General features: G+C 39.4%; 1 protein-coding gene across 1 annotated transcript in view; it reads left to right on the plus strand.

Annotated features, from left to right (window-relative positions):
• The first annotated feature begins 1,280 nt into the window (after nt 1-1,280).
• Fgf14 (fibroblast growth factor 14) overlaps nt 1,281-20,021 on the plus strand; it is a 488,049-nt gene continuing 469,308 nt past the window's right edge. The window contains exon 1 of the mRNA XM_051195185.1: nt 1,281-2,387. Within this exon, the coding sequence (XP_051051142.1) occupies nt 2,180-2,387 (208 nt within the window). The 5' untranslated portion in view covers nt 1,281-2,179. The remainder of the gene's footprint in view (nt 2,388-20,021) is intronic.

Consider the following 20,021-nt stretch of genomic DNA (forward strand, 5'->3'; position numbering starts at 1 on the left):
AGAGAGAGAGAGAGAGGTTTTATAAATGTCTCTTCAATCATTCTCCAATTCCATAAAATTTTATCTATACCTCTACTTAGAAGAAAGTTTGATGGTAAAGGTAGTAGTTTTAATGTATTTTTTTAATAACCTGGAATTTCTAAACAGTTAAAGATTAGAATTGACTTTTTAATGTTTTCTTGTTGAAATAGAATCAAAGTGGCAATAACCTTCACATATTCACTTAGTAAGAGTGGTCTGTTTCTCTGCTCCCAGTCCTCAGCTCAACAGAGGAATTGGCACCAACTTTTATGAGTTGTAGGAACACTGCAGTTTGTGATATTGTTCCTTGTAACACTCCGTACTGCTTTGTACATTGTATTCCTCACCCCACCCTGGAAAAAAGTCAATAGCTCTGCCCCAGATCCTTAGAGTTTTTGGTTAAATAGAAGATTGGATTCGATTGGGCCCACTTTGCTGAGTGATATTGTAGTCTGTGTGATAGGCAAAGAGGATGGAAAAGTGTGAGTTTAATGCTGGTTCAATTAGAAGGCTGAAATAAGCCACTGGTTAGAGCATGAAATTAGGATACTTTCTGTCCAGGAAAGTATTTCAAAGGAATGGATTGTCTGTCTAAAAAAGGCATAAATGTGATTCTGTACATATGACTCTACCCCCCCCCCACACACACAAATATGCTTCCATCTAGATTTTGGTGTTTGTCCATTTTTGTTTGTTTTGTGTTTGTTTTTTGACAGGGTTTCTCTGTGTAATCCTGACTGTGTTGAAATTCATTTTAGGAACCAAGTTGGCCTCAAATTCTCAGAGATCCTCCTGCCTCTGTCTCCTGAGTTCTGGAATTAAAGGTGTGTGCTACCATTGCTCTGTTGGTGTTTGTGCTTTTAATAGTCTGGTTCTAGAAATGCATACTGGCCATTCACCTGGCTTATATTTTTCTGAGCATGGAAAGCAGGAGTCACTTCCCAAGAAAGGAAGGGACTTGCATTTTCTTTAATATCTAAGGTTCATTAATGTTGCTTTGTGGATGGAGAGTGGAGTTGGTTTTGGCTGTGTGCAATGGCATTAAACTCCTCCCCCATGTATTTTCTAAGGTTTACTCATTATAATTGTTAATTGTACTTTTTTAAATTTGCTTTTTACAGCAGGTTGTAAGGCTGGTTCTAAGAGCCAGCAGCAGAGGAGGAAGAGGGTCTCTGGGGTTGGGCTGGCCTGGCTGGGGTTGGTGGAGGGGAGTGCTCTGGAGGGGTGGCACACACACTGCAGTGACAGTCCCTCCCTGGGCTGGTTGAGGCACCTCACTGGTGACGGGTCTGAAAGCACGTGGCTACGTCATGGAAAGCCAGTCTTTTCAATGCAAACTTCAACTCCTCCTCCTCCCTCTAATGCCTGTAACTCACAGCCAAGGCTGGGCGAGGAATACGGAGGAGAGATTTTCCTCATGCTCACGGTGCCTGGAGACTGGAAGGAAGAGTGTAAGGAAGGAGGAAGGAAATTTGTGGCGCTTTCTACCTACTACGAGACTGACAAGGGGAGGGGGCACCTACATTACATCTTCTCTTCGTGATTAAGAACTGCAGTTTCAGTCGGATCCCACGGAGCTCTGGTGATTGCTTATCTAAAAGAAAAAAAAAAAAAAAAGATAGGAAAAAAAATTGATCGCGAGAGAAGGAAGGCTCAGTCTTTGGCGGCCAGACAGATCTCGGAGGTGGTATTGGTGTATGAGTGTGTGTGGTGGTGTTTTGTTTTTTCTTTCTTCTTTCTTTCTTTTTTCCTTTCTTGCTTTTTTTTTTCTTTCCCCCGTTTTTATCCTTCTCTCCTAGGGACTACACAATGGCAGTCTTCTCTCGCTAAGATGAATCTGGCTTGCTTTCTGCAGATCCGCCCATCCTCAGTTCCATTGAGTAAAAGGCTATGATTTTCTCTTTGGGGATCTTTTGTGCATTACTGTTCTTCCTGATTAGTTCTGATCTCGGTTGGGATTTCTTTTCTTTTTTTGGTTTGGCTTCATGTGAAAAAGGATTTTTTTCTATCCAACCTTTTGGTCATGATCCAGTGCTGATCAAGAGGGGATAAATCATTCACCCTGGCCGAGAAAAAACAATCGCTGAGAAGTCTCAAAGAGATATACCACGTGAGGGGAAAAAACTGGGAGAAGATCCGGAATATTAACGTTTTTCCTATGGTAAAACCGGTGCCCCTCTTCAGGAGAACTGATTTCAAGTTATTATTATGCAACCACAAGGGCCTCTTCTTTCTCAGGGTGTCTAAGCTGCTGGGTTGCTTTTCGCCCAAATCAATGTGGTTTCTTTGGAACATTTTCAGCAAAGGAACGCATATGCTGCAGTGTCTTTGTGGCAAGAGTCTTAAGAAAAACAAGAACCCAACTGGTAAGCGAAGCATGCATCATATTCTGATTTTCCTCGTAATACCCTGTCTGTTGCTCACCGAGCTAGGTCTGCAGTTTTGCTATGCAGGAGACCAGGGAACATGCAAGGAACCCGGACAGTGTTGCATACAGAGGTGTTGCATGAATAAACAAGTAGCTACCGCCGATTTGCGTCCTTCTGATCCGAAAACCCTGATCAACAGCTCTTAGCTGTGACACAATCCATCACTAGGAGGGAGGAGGAAACTTTTTTTAAAAACCCCACTAAATTGATTTGATCTCCCGTGTCTGGTGGAATATTGAAGGGCTTATGGCTTATGGCTGTGCCAGGAGAAAGAGCGGAGAGCTGCCTTACTTCTGCTCCTCTGGGGACATAGCTTTAGACTTTCTGATTAGCTTGCACAATATTCGCCACCCCATCACCTTTAGCAAAGTAAAAGCTCCCCCTCCTTCATGGCCCGGCTCCTCCGTCAGCCCCCGCCTCCCTCCCCCGTCTAGCTCTGGGTGCTATTAACTCATTCTCTCGTCTGCCTCTGACACATCCAGCCTGCCAACAGTGAACACTGGAACAGGGCTTGTGCCTGGGGGAATAAGAACGTAGAGGACAACCCCAGTCCCTCTAATATATGCCATTTAAGTCCCTTTCCCTTTCATAAACGGGAGTGGAAACCCTGTGTATGGGTCCCAGGATGACCAGCAGGTCCCTTGCCTTATGCCTTCTGGGGATCACACGCCCCGATTTCAAAGAGCTCCAACCAGAGAACTTGCAGTATATTACATAAGACATGCAAATGCAGTTGATTTGGGGAGTCGGTCCCAGGGGTTTACTTCCCTGTGTCTAGTCTGAGGCATTTGGGAGCAGTGGAGTTGTGGGAGAGCAACCCTCAGGCAGCCACGCTGGAGGGCTGCCTGGCGGTGGCAGCTGCGGCAAAGGAGGCTGGGTGCAGTCTTTCCTCAAATCTCAAATCATTCCTGCTGTCAGCCAGGAGTGTGCAGCAGAAGCAGCTCCTGTTTGGGATAGGGTGTGGGGGAGGGGCCTGGAGCTTTTTTTTTTTTGGCTGTAGTTGTGCTGGAGGGGCGGGGGGATCATCTGTCCTGCAGCGGCAGCGGGATGATTAAGGCTGCTTGAAGCTGGCATTGCGGTGCACTAGATCATGGCTCTCCCGCGACCGCCGTGACATCTGGGGCTTAGCGTCTGCCACGTTGGCACCCATAAGTCCCACTGCTGGGCAGCAAGTGGCTGCTCGCTCCCAGCCTCTGAGCCTAGCAAATGTAGCATCGCCGGAATGACGCGAGCGGAGGGGGTTGCGGCCTTGTGGCTTTAGGGAGAACAGAAGAGCATGTGTGGGCGGGGTTGAAGGCAGTGGGTGTGGAGGTCTAGGACGCTTTGCAGACACCACTTCTGCAGCAAAAGGCAAGGTGCACGTGAGTTGCTAAGAGTGTCCAAAAGAGCAAATGTTTCTGTGCTCAGTCCAGGGGAAGTTACTCCTAGCTGGGGAGCTTAAGAGGATTATGGAGGTTCTGAGAAGAGACAGCTATTGACTTCAACCCACTGCATTGAAATTGGTGCCTCTGTCCTATGGCCTGGTCCTTGAATTCTAGATCCATGCCTTGCTTAACAAGCCTCCTTCATTGTTTCCTGTCCTTTTACCCTCCTGTCCCTTAACTACTCAGCGTTTAGTGACTCTGGAGTGGTGTTCACTTCCTGAGACTTCCCTAAGGGAAGAGCAGACTGGACACCTTCCTTAGTAGAGCATTCCTGATTCAGGCCCAGGGTGTACTCCCCATCCTTGGCATCCAGCCTAACACTACAGATGCCTAGTTCAATTATCCACCTACATCTGCAACACTGGTTCATGCACTGGACATGAAACAGCTGTCTGCAAGACTTCTCAAAGTGGCTATAAACCTTCTTGTGTTGTTCTGTGAAAAGATTTAGCTTTCTTCTGAAAACAGAACACAGTAGAAAGCCTTTCTTTTTTTTGTGACTTGGCCATTCATCTGGGAACTTTGAAGTCATCCTTTCCATAATATTGGTGAGTGGGAAATAATTCAGCAGGAAGAAACAGTAAGCTTGTTCTGAGGCCTTTATGTTTTTATTGCAAATAATTTTACTGGAAATGCCACCCCCCACTACTCAGTTTAAGATCTTTTTATTACACTTCCCCTACCCACTTTCATTTCTCAAGAATAGTTTTCTTTTTTCCAAAGTGTTTTAGAAGGCGTTAAACAAGTGATTATTTATTTTAAGAGCAATTTATTTTGCAGCTTCTATGTGCTAATGTACTTGGGGGGGGGCGGTGAGGTGATGGGTGAACCCATGCCATGTCTGATAACATCACCAGATAATTTAATAGAATAGTTAGGTCTTCGATTGCCAGAGATTTGAGTTCAAATTGGAAGTCAGAGAACTTAGGAGATTTTTAAAAAATGGAGCTTTGAACTTTTTAGCTGGACTCAAACTCATGCCTGCCATGTCTTCTGAATATTGTACCTAGTGATGTCTATTCTCCTGCTAGTAACACAGAGCCTATAATCATTTGTTGTTTTTTGATCCCAATATAGCAATACAACTAAGAATTTAATCTGGTAATTGAAATAAAAAGGGCCTCTTTTTATAAATAAATAAAATCCTCTTGACTGTAAAAACTAAAAGAACAGACTGACTACTACCTATCATATTATCTTAAATCCAAAAGAAGGACATTTAACTGGTTTCAATTGAAATAACTTGACATAATGCTGCCAAGCACAAGGGAATCAGTGCAAAGTATTCAGTATTATTTCAGAGACAGATTTTAGGCTGTTTTTTCTTCCCTATATTTGCAAGTTATGAAATAATTTACTGATAATTTTTGATTCTTGAAATCATCAAGAATTGTGGGGAGCTGGGATAAAGGTTCCCAGGCTAAAGGTTTTAGAGCAAGTTAGTGTAAAAATAAGCAGAAATAGAGGTAAAGATTTACTACTAATGAGAAAATAGCAGCATGTATTTGCACTACATATTCTTTGAAAAAACAACAACTCACAATAGTTTAAAATGTTTGGATGTAAAGTAAAATCTACTAATTTTAGCACAGTACCTAATATTTCAAAGTACAGTGATTGTTAGAGAACATATTCAGATGCACACACATGCTCAGATGTCCTACTTTCTGCTATTTTTCTAGCAGAGCAATAGCTGTGCATTTAGAAGATATATTACCTGCTGTAGCTTCTGCTGTAGGAGTCATGAGAAGTGACTGTACTCTAGGCAAATAATTAAATAGAAATACTAAGTACAAGTTGCTTATTTTGTCTGAAGGGGGTCTGGCATATTTTTTGCACCAATGTAACAGTTTAGAATGACCAGTGTATATAACAGGCTGGTCTAGAAAATAATCTAGGTCATTGCTCTTGAAGCATAGACTGATAAGGTAATAAATATAATTGATAAATACTAAGATTATGTCATTGCTGTCTCTCCAGATTCACAAAACAAGCAAAGCAAATCAGGGACCTTTTCACATGCTGTACAAAATATGCCACACACAAGACCCCCAAGCCTCCTCACCAAGCTAAGACTTTGGAAAACTCAGATTTTAAAATACATTACGATGTGTGAGAATCTTCTTGCATACAGATGTCTGTGGTGGGAGGATACGTAGGAAGCAGATTACCTAGACATAGTTCCACAGAGTGCACTGGGAATATTCCACAGACTCATGGCCTTTGGTGTTCCCATCACGGCTTTTGTAGTGATAAAATGGGGAGATAGGGAAGGAGAAAAGAGTAATTACCCCCTTTCAATTATTCTCACCCTAAAGTCTTATTTAAGAGTTCTCTAGACCTTGGTGAGCCACAAATTGACAAGTGTATAGCAAATGAACACATCAAATTCAGATAGCATGGACAGAAGAAGAAATGGATGGAAAATTCTTGTAATATCCCATGCAGGAAGTTTTAGTTATTGAGATAGTAAAGTAAGCTGTACCGAGCAGTGCTGCTTTGTGAATCAAATGTGGCATTTTTTAACAAGACTTCCAAGTAACGAATTGTTAGAAGAGAGGATTTCTTTCTTTTCTTGAAATTGACATCCAAGTTTACAATTATAAAATCAATGCACAGTAATCTCAACTCACCTTTAACTATGAAGATGATGATGTTCAAACGATGCATCACTCTTCGAATGTGCTAAAGCTAACTCTATACTCTGCTTCACATTTCCCACAATGAACTATTTGTTTACAGTGTTTGATCCCAGCTTTCCACATTTTAGCTAGACACACATTGGGTACTTTTGTGTTTTCATACAAATGATAACAAGGACAACAACCAATGTTTAAGCTCCTTTGCTCATTTTGACATCATGCCTCAGTCACCGTGACTCATACGTTTTCTATCAATACAGTGTGTGTGTGTGTGTGTGTGTGTGTGTGTGTGTGTGTGTGTGTGTATATCAAATTGGGAGCATTGATTCACAATAGTTTCTTATGCTTTAGGGGGAAACAGTTGGGGTACTTGAAGAGTGTGGCAGAAATTTGGCCTCTGTGAAGTTTAAACCAGTCTTTGCATTATGTCTAGAGTTAAATAATGAACAAAACCCTTTGAACTCAACTTAGCCCTATCCTCAAGTCAATGTGGGTCAAGGATAGATCTACTTGCATATATGCCTGCTAGTGCTCAGTCTATACGATGTTCCTGAAGCCTCTGGTTTGTGAGCCATGCATCAGATCCAGGTGTGAATTGACCTGGGCATTGACTGGCTAAACATTTTCTGAGGGAAATGCTCAATTTCTTAAATTATTTCCTGAGATGTAATTCCAGATTTTTGCTATTCTATTTTGGAAGAGTCACTCATCCTGGTGTTTCTCCTGTGTATTTCTCAAGTTGCTACAAAATAATGCTTTTATTTGGTCAAAGATAGGGTGATTAGGGAAGTCAAAAGGAAAAACTCCTAGGATTTTGTTAACATGGAAGTCAAAAGGAAAAACAAGAACACATTTACACAGAGCCTATTATGTAGGAAACACTGACAGTGGTTTTTGGGCACCACTGCATTTTCTGTTTCCTGACAAAGCCTCTGCTTGTGATGCAGAACATTTGTAAAACATTGCAATAAGATGAATTGTGAAAGCTGATAGCTCTAAAAGCTGAACCAACTGGCAGTATGATAGTTGGTCATTTATTCAGTGTTCACTTCTATTCTGAATGATGAAAACAAAACAAAACTAAACACACAAACATAAGTAGGTAAGCAAAAATTCCAGCAGTGGCATCAATTTCTGGCTCTTTGTATTCCTGAATGGTTTTACAGAAGTACTCTGAATTCAAAAAGCTTGAAGCCTTCTGGCTATTCCTCATACCTGACTCTTCTCTAAAAACACAAGACACAAGGTTATTGTATGCTGTTAAGCTTTCCTTTAAAATTGCAAATGCAGCTTGAAGCCCTCCCAGTTCCCTATGTAGTAAGGTTAACATTCTTTTATTTTTTGGTTCTTTTTTCTTTTCTGCAAAAAGTTGAATTTTTTGTTCTTCTTTTTCTCTTTAGAGCAATTCCTAGGACCCTCTTTATGGCATTTACTTTATTTATTGTCGTTGAGTTACCAGCTATCTCTAAAGAAGCATTCTCAATTCTAGTATTTCTTTTGTTGTTTAAAAATCAGTCATTTTCCAACTTTTTTTTTTTTTTTTTTTTTTTGCTTCATCTACTACCAAGCTACCAAGCACTAAGCCATTTGCTTCCTTTTTCCAGGGTGGAGGATGCCTTTGGAGTAGGCAGGGACTACAAAGTTTGACAGAAGGAACTGTTAACATTATTGGTTCTGTTCAAATCTGTGCATCTTCTCTGCAGCTCTGTTCACAGCTTGAAAACCCTTGGAGATCTGACTGAAGATAGTGAAGGTAACAGGCTGAGAGGGGAAGGCTTCCTAGGAATCCTACCCAGCAGTACCATCTCTTCTAGGCTTGCTGGACAGCGACCCACTCTGGTCCCCCCCTCAGGGGCTCTGCAAAGCAGTCCAAAGCAGCAGAAGCTGTCCTCAGAGCAGCCATTGTGCAGAAATTTTCTGTTTCCATGGAGATGACCTCTGACCCTGAGAGCATCTCTTGTGGCCCCTTTGCGGGTGCCAGGGTTGCTATGGGAACTTCAGTGGCCAGGATCCTGTGGCTGGAGCAGCTAGTGAGCAAGGGCTAGGACTCTGGCATCCACTCTGTCCTCTTCCTGGCGCCGAAGCATGGTTGCCCAGTGGGCCTGAGGGGATGGGAACTCCACCTGATGAAGAAGGTACAGGCCGGGTACCTTAGTTCCAGCTCACAGGTGGCCACATTTGCCTCTTCATCCTCAGGCTGTTTTAGAGAATGTGCTGCTAAAGAGAGCTGGGCTGTCTGGTCTTTGTGTGCAAGCTAGAGACTGGGAGCCTCTTTTGGAGCCCCATTCTGGGCTCAGTTTCCTCATTCACTTCCAAGAGACTTTCATACATTCTTGAAGTTTTCTGTACCCAGTCTCAGGTGCAATCTGAATGGTTTTGATTAAGAATAATTTCAATGTAGCACCTCCTCACATAGTTTTGATTTCTGAAACCTTTACATCTAGTCTACTATCTTCTCCCCTGTCTCCTTCAAGTGTCTTTCCTGTTCTATGTTGACTTCATTTAAGTTGTGTTTTAAAAATCAGTACTCATTAGATGTGGGACCACCTTGAAGCTCATGAATGGCTTGCTCCTCTTCCTAGTGTGCCAACTTCTCACTGGGAATTCTAGTGATTGTTGGCAAAAGTCAGTTCATAACTGTAGGCACAAACATAGGCAGTGCCTCTGAGCCCTGTAGGAAGAAACTACAGAGAGCTACTCAAGCATTTCCTAGAGCTATGAGCTTGCTGTTGAGATGATGTTCCACTTGACCCCTTCTGTCCCTAGATGCCTCTTCCTGGGGGACTGTTAAGCATTTTGAAAAATGGAATGTATACACTGGCTTATTTTTTTTACCCCCTTTTCTCTTTGGGTAATAATCACTTTAAGTTTTAAACATTTCAGTTATATGTTTAAAAATAAGATTTCCCAGGTTTCCTTCCAACTCTGAACTTTATGAAGTTTTTCAGGACCACAGGTTCTTTGTCAAGTATACTTTATCCTCCCCCCCCCCTTTTGCCATGTATTCCAGGCTGACCTAGACTCACCATTCCCTTTCCTCAACAATAAAGAGTACTGTCACTAGAGGCAGAAGCTCAGCACGTCCAAGTGTTTCATAAACTTAACAGACTTAAAAAGTTCTCCTGTGTCTCAGGTGTTGCAGGAGTAACAAGATGAATAGTTCTTGCATGAAGAATTTTGGAGTAGACACAAAGAATTGGGTTGGCTCTGATGGTTCAATACTAGCTCAGAGCTGTAGGCAGAGGAAGATAAGCTAAGGTTCAGCAAAGATGATATAGAAGGCTTGCCACAGTGAACAAAATTGAATTATGGTAACTGGCTAGGAGTTAGTCACTGTGAAAAGACTCAGGTTAGTTTGGCATGGAAAAGTAAGCATGCTGAGCACATGAGAGTAGTGCATGCTAAGAACTAAGATGACAGTAGATGTCAATAGGGAGTGTCAAGTAAAGCAGTAGAAGATAAAGAGGAACAGCTGTCAATTTGGCAGCTCTTATGCCACAGTATGGAAAATAGCTTTGAGTCAGGCAACATGGAAGAAAGGGCATAGAGGAAACAAATAATATCCTAAGAGATGTTGTAGTCACAAGGAAGGCTCTGGAGAGCAAGTGGAGTCAGCTGAGTGAAAGAGTTGGTTTGGAAAGGAAGTGTAAGGAGTCTAGAACTTTGTACCTAAGGCTTTAAGCCTTTGGCAATTTGTCAGTAGTTTGCCTTTGCTTTGGAACCTGGAAAAGCTGTCCAGACTTCCCTGTTATGGATCCAAGGAACTCAGCAACAAATCAGAAACTTTGACAGGTTTCTTTTTAATTTATTAACATTTTTTCTTTTATTTTACATACTGACCAGTTTCTCCTCCCTCCTATCTTACCTTCCCCCTGCCTACCACCTCCTAGGTACTCCCCTTTCCACCCCCCTAACCCTGAAATGCCCTACCCCCCAAAATTTAAGACCTCTCTCATTGTTAATCTTCCTTTCCATCCTGCTTCTAACCTGTCTCCCCCACCTAGCATGACCAGCCCATTCCCTCAAATTCACATTCCTCCTCCACCCAATCCCCAATTTATCCAGGGGGTCTCTTCTGTTTCCCCTTTCCAGGGGAATTCATGCAGGCCTCTTTGGGATCACCTTGTTAACTAGCTTCTCTTGGGCTTTTGATTGTAGGTTGGTTATCCTATATTTTACTTCTAATATCTGCTTATGAGTGAGTACATACCATGCTTGTCTTTCTGGGTTTGGGTTACCTCACTCAGAATGATTTTTTTTCTAGTTCCATCTATTTGCCTACAAATTTCATGAGGTTATTCTTTCTTAAAGCTGAGTAATACTCCATTGTGTACATGTTCCACATTTTCCTTATCTATTTTCTGGTTGAGGGACATCAAGTTTTCAGGTTCTGTCTATTACAAATAATGCTGCTATGAACATAGTTGAGCAAGTGTCATTGTGGTATGATTGAGCATCCTTTGGGTATGTGCCCAAGATTGGTGTAGCTGAGGTAGATTTGTATGCCATTTTTAAAACTGAATTATTTGGTATTTTGATGTCTAGTTTCTTGAGTTCTTTATGTATTTTGGAGGTCAGCCCTTTTTCAGATTTGGAATTTGGTGAAGATATTTTTCCATTCTGTAGACTGCTGTTTTGTCTTTTTGACAGTGTCCTTTACTTTTCAATTTCAGGAAGTCCCATTTATTAATTTTCAATCTCAGTGTCTGTGCTACTGGTGTTATGTTCAGGAATTTGTCTCCTGTCCCAATGTGTTCAAGGCTATTTCCTACTTTCTCTTCTATCAGGTTCAGTATAACTGGATTTATGTTCCGGTATTTGATCCAGACTTAAGTCTTGTGCATGGTGATAGATATGGATCTATTTGTATTCTTCTACATGCTGACATCCAGTTATGCCAGCACAATTTGTTGAAAATGCTTTCTTTTCTTCATTATATAATTTTGGCTTCTTTGTAAAACATCAGGTGTTCATAGGTGTGTGGATTTATGTTAGGGTCTTCAATTTGATTCCATTGATCCACATCACTTGACAAGTTTCTAAGTCAAAATTCGAATAATTCTGGGAACCTTTCTGTAGATAATGAGTTCATTTTTCTTGATTTTACTCTGAAAAATCATAGGAACAACAACAAAAAAATACTTTATAATGAAGACAATGGTTATGTACAGTTCTTTGTCAATAACAGACATTTTTGTATATATTTTGTTCAATTTGAGGAGTCAAACAGTTCAGTTAAAAGCCATGTTTTTAGATGATTGTTCCAGTCTGTCAGGAAAGGAGAAAGAAGCCCAAACCTTGCTGAATTTATATATGTAGTGTATTCTTGCTACCCAGATGCAAATTAAAGTGCTTGTAATTAAAATGCCTTTCCCTTCTGTAGCATTTTGTTGCTTGAGCAATTATAGTGGATCACTGAAGTGAGCCATAACCTTTTCTGTAAAACTGCTTCTTAGATAAAGAGTAGCTTTGAAGGATTCATCGTCATATTTAATTGTATACATATATGAAATTCTCAAAGAATAAAAAACACAGCAAAATTATGAAATCTAAGCATAAAGAGTTTAGGAGTCTCCAGGATGGTAAGTAAAAATACCCTTAAATTCCTACACTGCAGCTGCTTCTTTTCAAAGCCTGTTAAGCATTTTGTATGTAAAAGTCATCAATACTTGTCTTTATGGTTTTGTGAATCATTTTGACCCAAAGCTGAAATAAACTGCCACAAATTCAACCTTTATAAACTTGAAAATTTTAATGTTTTATTTTTGGAATATAATTTAAATTAATCTAAATGCACACTTTTTATAGCTTGGTGCATTTTGACAGTTGTGGGTTATAATGATAACTAACAATGCAATCAGGATTTAGACCATTACCGTTCACAATAAACACACACATAATATCTCATCTCTCTTTCAGAACTGTTCTAATTTCTCTATCTAACTTAAGCTGTAGCTAATATTCTATCACTAAATCACAAAACCCTCATATTTCATAGTTTGTTTTTTTCAATCAGGATAATACTTTTATTGAAGTAAAACATTGACCTTAATCAAAAGGGACTGAGTGATCTCTTTTTAGCTAAATATAATTGATGAAGGCCTGAGAACAGGGATTCTAATGACTCTGAATAACTTGTATGTCTGTGGAAAAGATTATATTAACTTTTGTAGTTACAGAAGAAATTAATAAGTTAGCACATTTGGCAAATATTGGGTCAGTGGGAAACAGCAGGTTTTGGATGGTATAATAATCTTAGTTTTAGGGCTGGTAGAAACTAAGTAGACTTATAGACTACTAAGAATAAATTCTTAAAGTTTTACAAGTAATCACAAAGGTGTTAGGTGAGATGCAGAGGTTTAAAATAAATAGCTTACTAGATAGGGTTAAAAGTAGCCAAAGGCAACTTTGGCTCTATCTGCAACATTCTCAGTTATCACAATGACAAATGACAAAAGTTTAGGAATAAATAATCATGCAGGATCTTCAACCTAACATGGCTTCTTAAGAGAATGTCAGTTCATGTTTTTAGATCCACCTGTGCAATTGCTGTTAGACTGGTAGGTTTTATGGGTAAGTTTTAGTTTTTACGTTTTAAACTGGAACCTTCTAATTGAATAATTTGAAGCTATCATCTATAAGTTGTCAGCATATGAAATGTGTAAGCTTGTCACAAATTACAAACATGCTACTGGAAGACAGGAGACTATTGGGACATGGAAAAAAAAAGACTTTATTACTCTGGAATAACAGGCAGGCTGGGCTTCATATCTTCATCAACTCATGTGTCCCATAGGTTCCCCAGTTCCTCAGAGGCAATGTCCAGTGGCCCAATAGATATCTGTACAAGGAGGATCTGTATAGCAGCTAGGATATAAGTTTAGAAAACACCAGGCTTTTAAGAGGCTTCTAGCAAAGTTGCCTATTTGAACATGAAGGCAATATGCTTATTATCCTCATCAGGAAACAAATATGTCCTCACATCATGGGGAGATGCTTGATTCCAAGATGGTTTGTTCATGCATCCTGGTAAGGACTAGTTCAGAAGCTGTTACAAGTGTTGGAGAGATGGGGTGGGTCTTAGATCCGTTTTCACACATTGAGGCTATGTTCCCATTGAAATCATGAATAATATATTGAGCTTGTAAAGTGGGACCTGTAGCTAGTGTCTGAGTTCACACCCTTCATAGTCATAAAGCTGAAAGATAGTTATGCACATTCTGACATAATTTGGGGCCATATCTCAAGATCTGAGATATGGCTTTCTACATAAAGAGAGAATGAGCTTTGGTTCTTCACATTGTGGAATGTACTACTGTGTATTTACTTACTCCTCTGGTAGCCACCTGCTATTTTGCAAGATGATGTTTTTCTATCGAAAAATTCAACTGGTAAGAAGTAAAAATGTGAACAGGTTATTTGGAGATAAGAACTTTTTCACCAACTTGTACCACATTGTACTGTATTATTTTCTCATTAGTGTAACAAAAATATCTAAAAAGAAGCAATGTAAGAGAGAAAAGGTTTGTTGTGGCTCATAATTTGAAGGTATTGTTATCATAGGGAGGAGTATGAGATTGTAGATCATGTTATATCAACAGCCAGGGAGCAGAAGATGAGGAATGCTAAAGCTTCTTGTTCTCTTATTTCTACTTAATCTGGGACCCTAGATGGTACTGCCTGCATTCACAGTGGATCTTCCTTCGTTAGTGAAACCTCTCTGGAAACTGCCTTCCAGGCACATTCAGAGATATGTATTTTAGGTGATTCAAAAGTCCTCAACCTGACAACATTAACAACGTTAACCATTACAGGCATTTTTTTTTTTTTTTTGCAGTGATTTAAGGTGCTATCCTGAATCCAACAGTGCTGGCTGTTGTTAGTTGAGGTATACATTAAGGAACAGTTTACCACAGTAGCATTTTTGGGAATGAATGTTTACTTTGTACTCTCTGGGTTATAAAATCTGAATTGTATATTAGGGTATAAGTATCTTTGTTCTAGCCACTTTAATGTTTGAAATGGTACAAAGTTTATAACATGATATTTTAAGAATAATAACCTATTAAAGAGCAAACCTTGCAAGTAACCAGACAATAAGGCCTTAAATCAACATTTCTTTGATTTAGATCTAGGATCAGACTTTTCTAAGACTGGTATACACATGGATACAAACACACACACACACACACACACACACACACACACACACAAGCACACAGGAATGGAAATAGGTTTCTTTTAGGTGGTGATGGTGGTGCACAGCTTAAATCTAAATCCTATGTTGGGTAGGTGATTGAATCAAATTTTTATTTTCTTTTCCTCCCTCCCTTCCTTTCTTTGCAAATTAGGGAGAGAGAAATAGACTAACTGAATAATAAACAGGAATGGATACTGAGGCATCAAGGAAAGGTCCTAACTCTTTTACCTTAGCGTAATTCTGAATAGAAAGTGTATTATGCACTCTGTTCAAGTAAAGATGCCACACCAAAATCATGCTCCAATTTGTGTCATATGGGTAAGGGCCCATCACTATATCCATTCCTTCAGGTGCCTACTGACTTTTGAGAACCCATGTAAGGGTGTTGAGGGTCATTCAGTTAACTCTGAGACTTAAAGCTTTACTCTTACATGTTTCTTAGTCAAAGCAGACTATCTATCTCTCTGCATCTTGATATTAGTCTGACTATACTTTTCATTTTATTGTTAATATTTTAATATAAGACAAATCTTTGTAACTCTTCTCTTATATTTCTTAACACTGCTAAATGGTAGAAATGCTTTTTAAATACAATTGTGTATTTTTTATGAATGATTTTTTTATGTCTTTAGAATTATGGAAATATTAAGGGAAACAATAGAATTGGTGCTATTAATAAATATGTTCAGTAACAGAAAGGAGATTTCCAGGTAATGATACAGTATGTTTATTTCTTAATTGTTGTTACATTATGGCAAAATATCCATATTTACATATTGCATAGTGACCTTCCAGGTTAAATTGTGGTTTGTATTTCTCTAAGTTTCAGGCAAACACTAAATAATTAAATGTACTTATGACTATGAATAAATAGTAGATAATTCATTCATTTGGACATTTGTGCCCTCGCTCCACCACAGTTTTTTACATATGAGAGCCACAAATAAAAAAGAGCCACAAAGTCAAGGTTCACATTAACAATAACTTAAAAGCAAAAAGTAAAAGCTCAGATGTATGTTGTTATAACTGTTGCTATTTTCGTTTTTTTTTTTAAATTTTTACTTATTTTACATGTCGATCCCAGTTCCCTCTTCCTCCCTCCCTCCTTCCCTCCCTCTCCTCCCTCCCTCTTACCCTCTCTGCCCCCTTACATGCACCCTGACCATCCTCCCCTCCCATCCTCTACCCCCATTCTACATGTAGGGCAATGCCATCCAAGTGGGGTCATGTAAATCTGTCAAGTCATTTGAAATAGGGACAAGGACTTCTCTCCTGTCTCTAGGTTAAGGCAGTATCCCTCCATGGGGGATGTGTCCGCAAGGTAATTTTGTACATCAGGAATACATTGTTGTTCCACTGTCTGAGGTCCCTTAGACTGCTCAGTCCTTCTGGCTGAGACCCATATTCAGGGGGTCTGAGTCAGTCCCATGCTAGATTCCCAGCTATTAGTCTGGGGGCCTGTTAGCTCCTTCTTGTTCAGGTCAGTTGTCTCTGTGGGTTTCTAAAATTATTTCTAATTTTATTGAAGAATGTTCTAATAATGTCTAAGCATTTTAAAGAAATAAATTATATATATCTAATGTACCTACAGTAGAGATACAGTGAAAATTTTTTGGGAGTGCATGTCTGCTTTTACTATATCTTAGTTCAAAAACTTTTTTTTTTTTTTTTTTTAGCATCAATAGCTTCCTGCAATGTACAAGAAGTTTCAAGAAATTAAATAACACATGCTTATGACCATTCAGGACTCTAGAAGAACATAGCTTAGGTGTTTATAAACAACAGAAATGTATTTCTCAAAGTTCTACAGGTGGAAAAAATCAAGGTTGAAGTGTCAAAGGGTAAAGTGTTTCATGAAGGCTTGATCTCAGATTCAGATACAGAACCTTTTCAGTTGTATCATAACATGATAAGGAAAGATGGAACATCCTTTTCTTTTCTGAGTGTACAAATCTCTGCCCCAGAGGCACATGACCTGATCATGACCTGATGGCTTCCTAAAAGGGATCAGAGATAACATAAACACCAATACTGTAAAAAGTGCTTAAACTACTTGTAGCAAGTAAACGGGAATGAACATTTTTTTTGTAGCCATATCTTTTACACAAAATTGCTCTGATGATTGTTAGTGATGTTTATTTTCAAGGTACAGGCATCTCCCATCAGATATCTATCCAGAAAATTGTTCATTTCCCATACATTTTCCAATTTTGTGGAGTACAGGTTTTCAAAATATGACCTGATGATTCTCTGAATTTCTTGAGTGCTTGTGGTTATGTCTTTTTCACTTCTGATTTTGTTAATTTGCATGTTCTCTCTCTGCCTTTTGGTTAGTATAAACAAGCTAAACTAAGATGGACAGAGAGTTTTTATATTCTCTGTGACAACACATGCATGGTTCAATTATTTACATCCTTCACCATAGTGGTTCATTTTTTACAAGCAATGGTAGGAGGTATCATCTCTCAGAGTCCAATACTTATATTTGAGTTCACTAATGACATTGTGTGCTTTGTGGATTTGGACAAATATGTAAAGTTCCCACGTGTGTAGAAAGAATCTTTGTTACTGCCTTAAAAATTCTTTTGCTTATAAAATGTCTTAATAAAGATTAATGGTAGACACATTTAGCAGCTTAAGAAAGTCCATGTTTGCTCATTGAAATTCATTTTGTACTTTTTAGATCTAATTGCCTTTTTACTCATAGGGTTTAGTGTTTAAGAAACTAAAGCATTTTGTATTTTGCCAGTCCCAGGAGGACTTGGCAGCAAGTGGATAGTTTTCTTATATTGTCCCTGACCTTTTAGAGAACATAATAATATGTGTTTTGGAATATTAGTACATCTTCTCTTTTCACACATATTTTCAAGATACTTATTAGTCATGTATGCAAGCCAAAACGATGACTTCTGAGGCTTTAAATGGGTATCTTTAAGTTCATAACATCCCTATATTGTTGTCATCACCCTTAATTCCATGATTACTTTGACCAATAAAAATTACCTCAAGTCCTTTGAGGTAAACTTTGTGGATACTTCACTTTCTCTGATGCCTTTTGTTTTAGTTACAAATTAATAAAGCACTTTTCAAGAGATCTTTCTTACTACTTTTTTCCTTCTGAGAGATTCCTGTTTTCTTTCTTTTTTGGATCAGAAAGAATCTCATTGTGGCATTGAGCTCTTTTTGTTTCCCTTCATGCATCATATTTTGGCTAACTCCTGCTATTAGTGATTTTTCTTATGTCCTCAGTTTTTTTTTCAATTATTCTTACAAGGGTTAGCCCTTCTCTTTATAGTTTGGGTTCTTCTATTTATTTATTTTCCTGGGAGGGGTAAGCTATCTAGATATGCGAAGTTTAGCTTAAATTTACCCATTTCACAGCCTGTGTGTAAAAACTCTACTCCATAAATTAACATCCATCATGAGAATGGAGAGGCTGGACATTGTAAGTGTAGCTCTCATTTCAGCTTCAGGTCATGAGGAACGCTTCTCATAACTTTGACCACCAGGCTCATAATGGGTTCTAATAGATAATATAATTATAATAATTGTAATAGAAAACAATCTATGATGATATACAGACACCCACAGCTAAACAATGAGCTGAACTGGAATCCAGATGCAGAGGGGGAGGACAAGACCAGGGTACAGAAACCCACAGAGATAGCTGACCTGAACAAGGAGGAGTTAATGGACCCCCAGACTGATAGCTGGGAAACCAGCATTGGACTGACTCAGACCCCATGAATATGGGCCTCAGTTAGAAGGCCTGGGCAGTCTAAGGAACCTCTGACAAAGGAACCAGGATGTATCCCTTGTGAACGAAAGGACTTTGGGAGCGCAATCCCCAAGGAGGGATACTCCCTTAACCTAGAGGCAGGAGAGAAGGCTTAGTCCCTACTCCAAATGACTTGACATCACCCTCCCTGTGGAGTTGAGGGGGGGGATGGGATGGGAGGGTGGTTGAGAGGCATGGGAGGGGGGGAGAGAGGGAGGCAGGGAACTGGGATTGATATGTAAAATTAGAAAAATAAATAAAAAAGATATTGTTGGAAGAAATCAAATTAATTAACCATTGTTAATAAATATGATTTATAGATATGGAGTAAATTAACAGCATTGTGAACATGTGGACCTGAAATTCATCCTCATAGTCCACATTAAAAAGGCCAAGTATTACATGTATAATCATAACCCCAAAGTAATGAGGTGGTGACAGCTAAATCCTGGGATTCTCTACCAGTCAGACTGGTCTACTTGGTGAGTTGCAGTTCAGATAGTAACCCTGTCTCAAAAAACAAGGTTGGTGATATAGGAGAAATGACTCTGCTGGTCTACTTCTGATCTCAACACATACATGCACACATGCGTGTGCACCCCCACTCCACGATAATATGATATAGAGGGTGCATGTCAAGATAGTCTGATTCAAAATCAGTGGAGTAAATAGTTGATTTAGGATTTACTATCATAAATGCTTTTGTATTCTATTGGTAGAGTCTAGAGATGATAATCTAGGGGTCTGGACTGGGTTAATTTTCTCTGACAGTAAAGGAATTAAAAGGCCCCAACATTTGAAGCTCAACATAAAATAGCCACAGAGAAATCTCAAGCTCTGAAGACAAAACCAGAAGTTAAGAAAGGCATTCATTGGAGTTGAGGAAATACGCGCATGAAACAGACACACTGAGACAAAGACTATGAAGCAGAGGGGCAACTGAGGAAGCCAAAAATATCCAGACTCTTCTCCAGGCCTGTGGGCCTCCCTAATTTAAGGTTTGAAGACATCTAAGATACTTGACTTTCCCAGAACTGCTATGTGACAAGTCCTAATCAGGCCTAAATTTCTTGCTGAATGGGTATACCAGATGGTGGGAAACAAAAGCTTCCAGGCTGTTATCTCAAAGTTGAGGAAAAAGCTACCTCTCTTGGAAATTTGTCACCTTTATTATAGAGCCATGGTTCCTATCCCTACCTATTTGCCTACTAGGAAGTCTATATAATCTTGCCCTCTCACTATTAACTTTTGTTCAAAAGTACTTGTTATTTTTTGACTACTGAACTGCTTTACTTAATAAAATCCTATAATATTGTTTTCCCTGGAGATGCTTTGATGAGATAAATCCTAAGATAGTGTTAGCCTAGGTAGTTGTGTGCTCAACTCAAAAGAGAGTTTGTGCTGCACAAATAGGGCAGAACTACCAGCGATAAGTTTTAGAAAGAACGAGAGTACAGGAAAGAGAGCTGGAAAGAGACTAGCTCACAAGAGGATCTCGGAATAGTTAATTGTATCCACAATAGAACC

The sequence above is a fragment of the Phodopus roborovskii genome, unplaced genomic scaffold (genome assembly GCF_943737965.1).
Source record: "Phodopus roborovskii unplaced genomic scaffold, PHOROB, whole genome shotgun sequence".
Classification (NCBI taxonomy): Eukaryota; Metazoa; Chordata; class Mammalia; order Rodentia; family Cricetidae; genus Phodopus; species Phodopus roborovskii.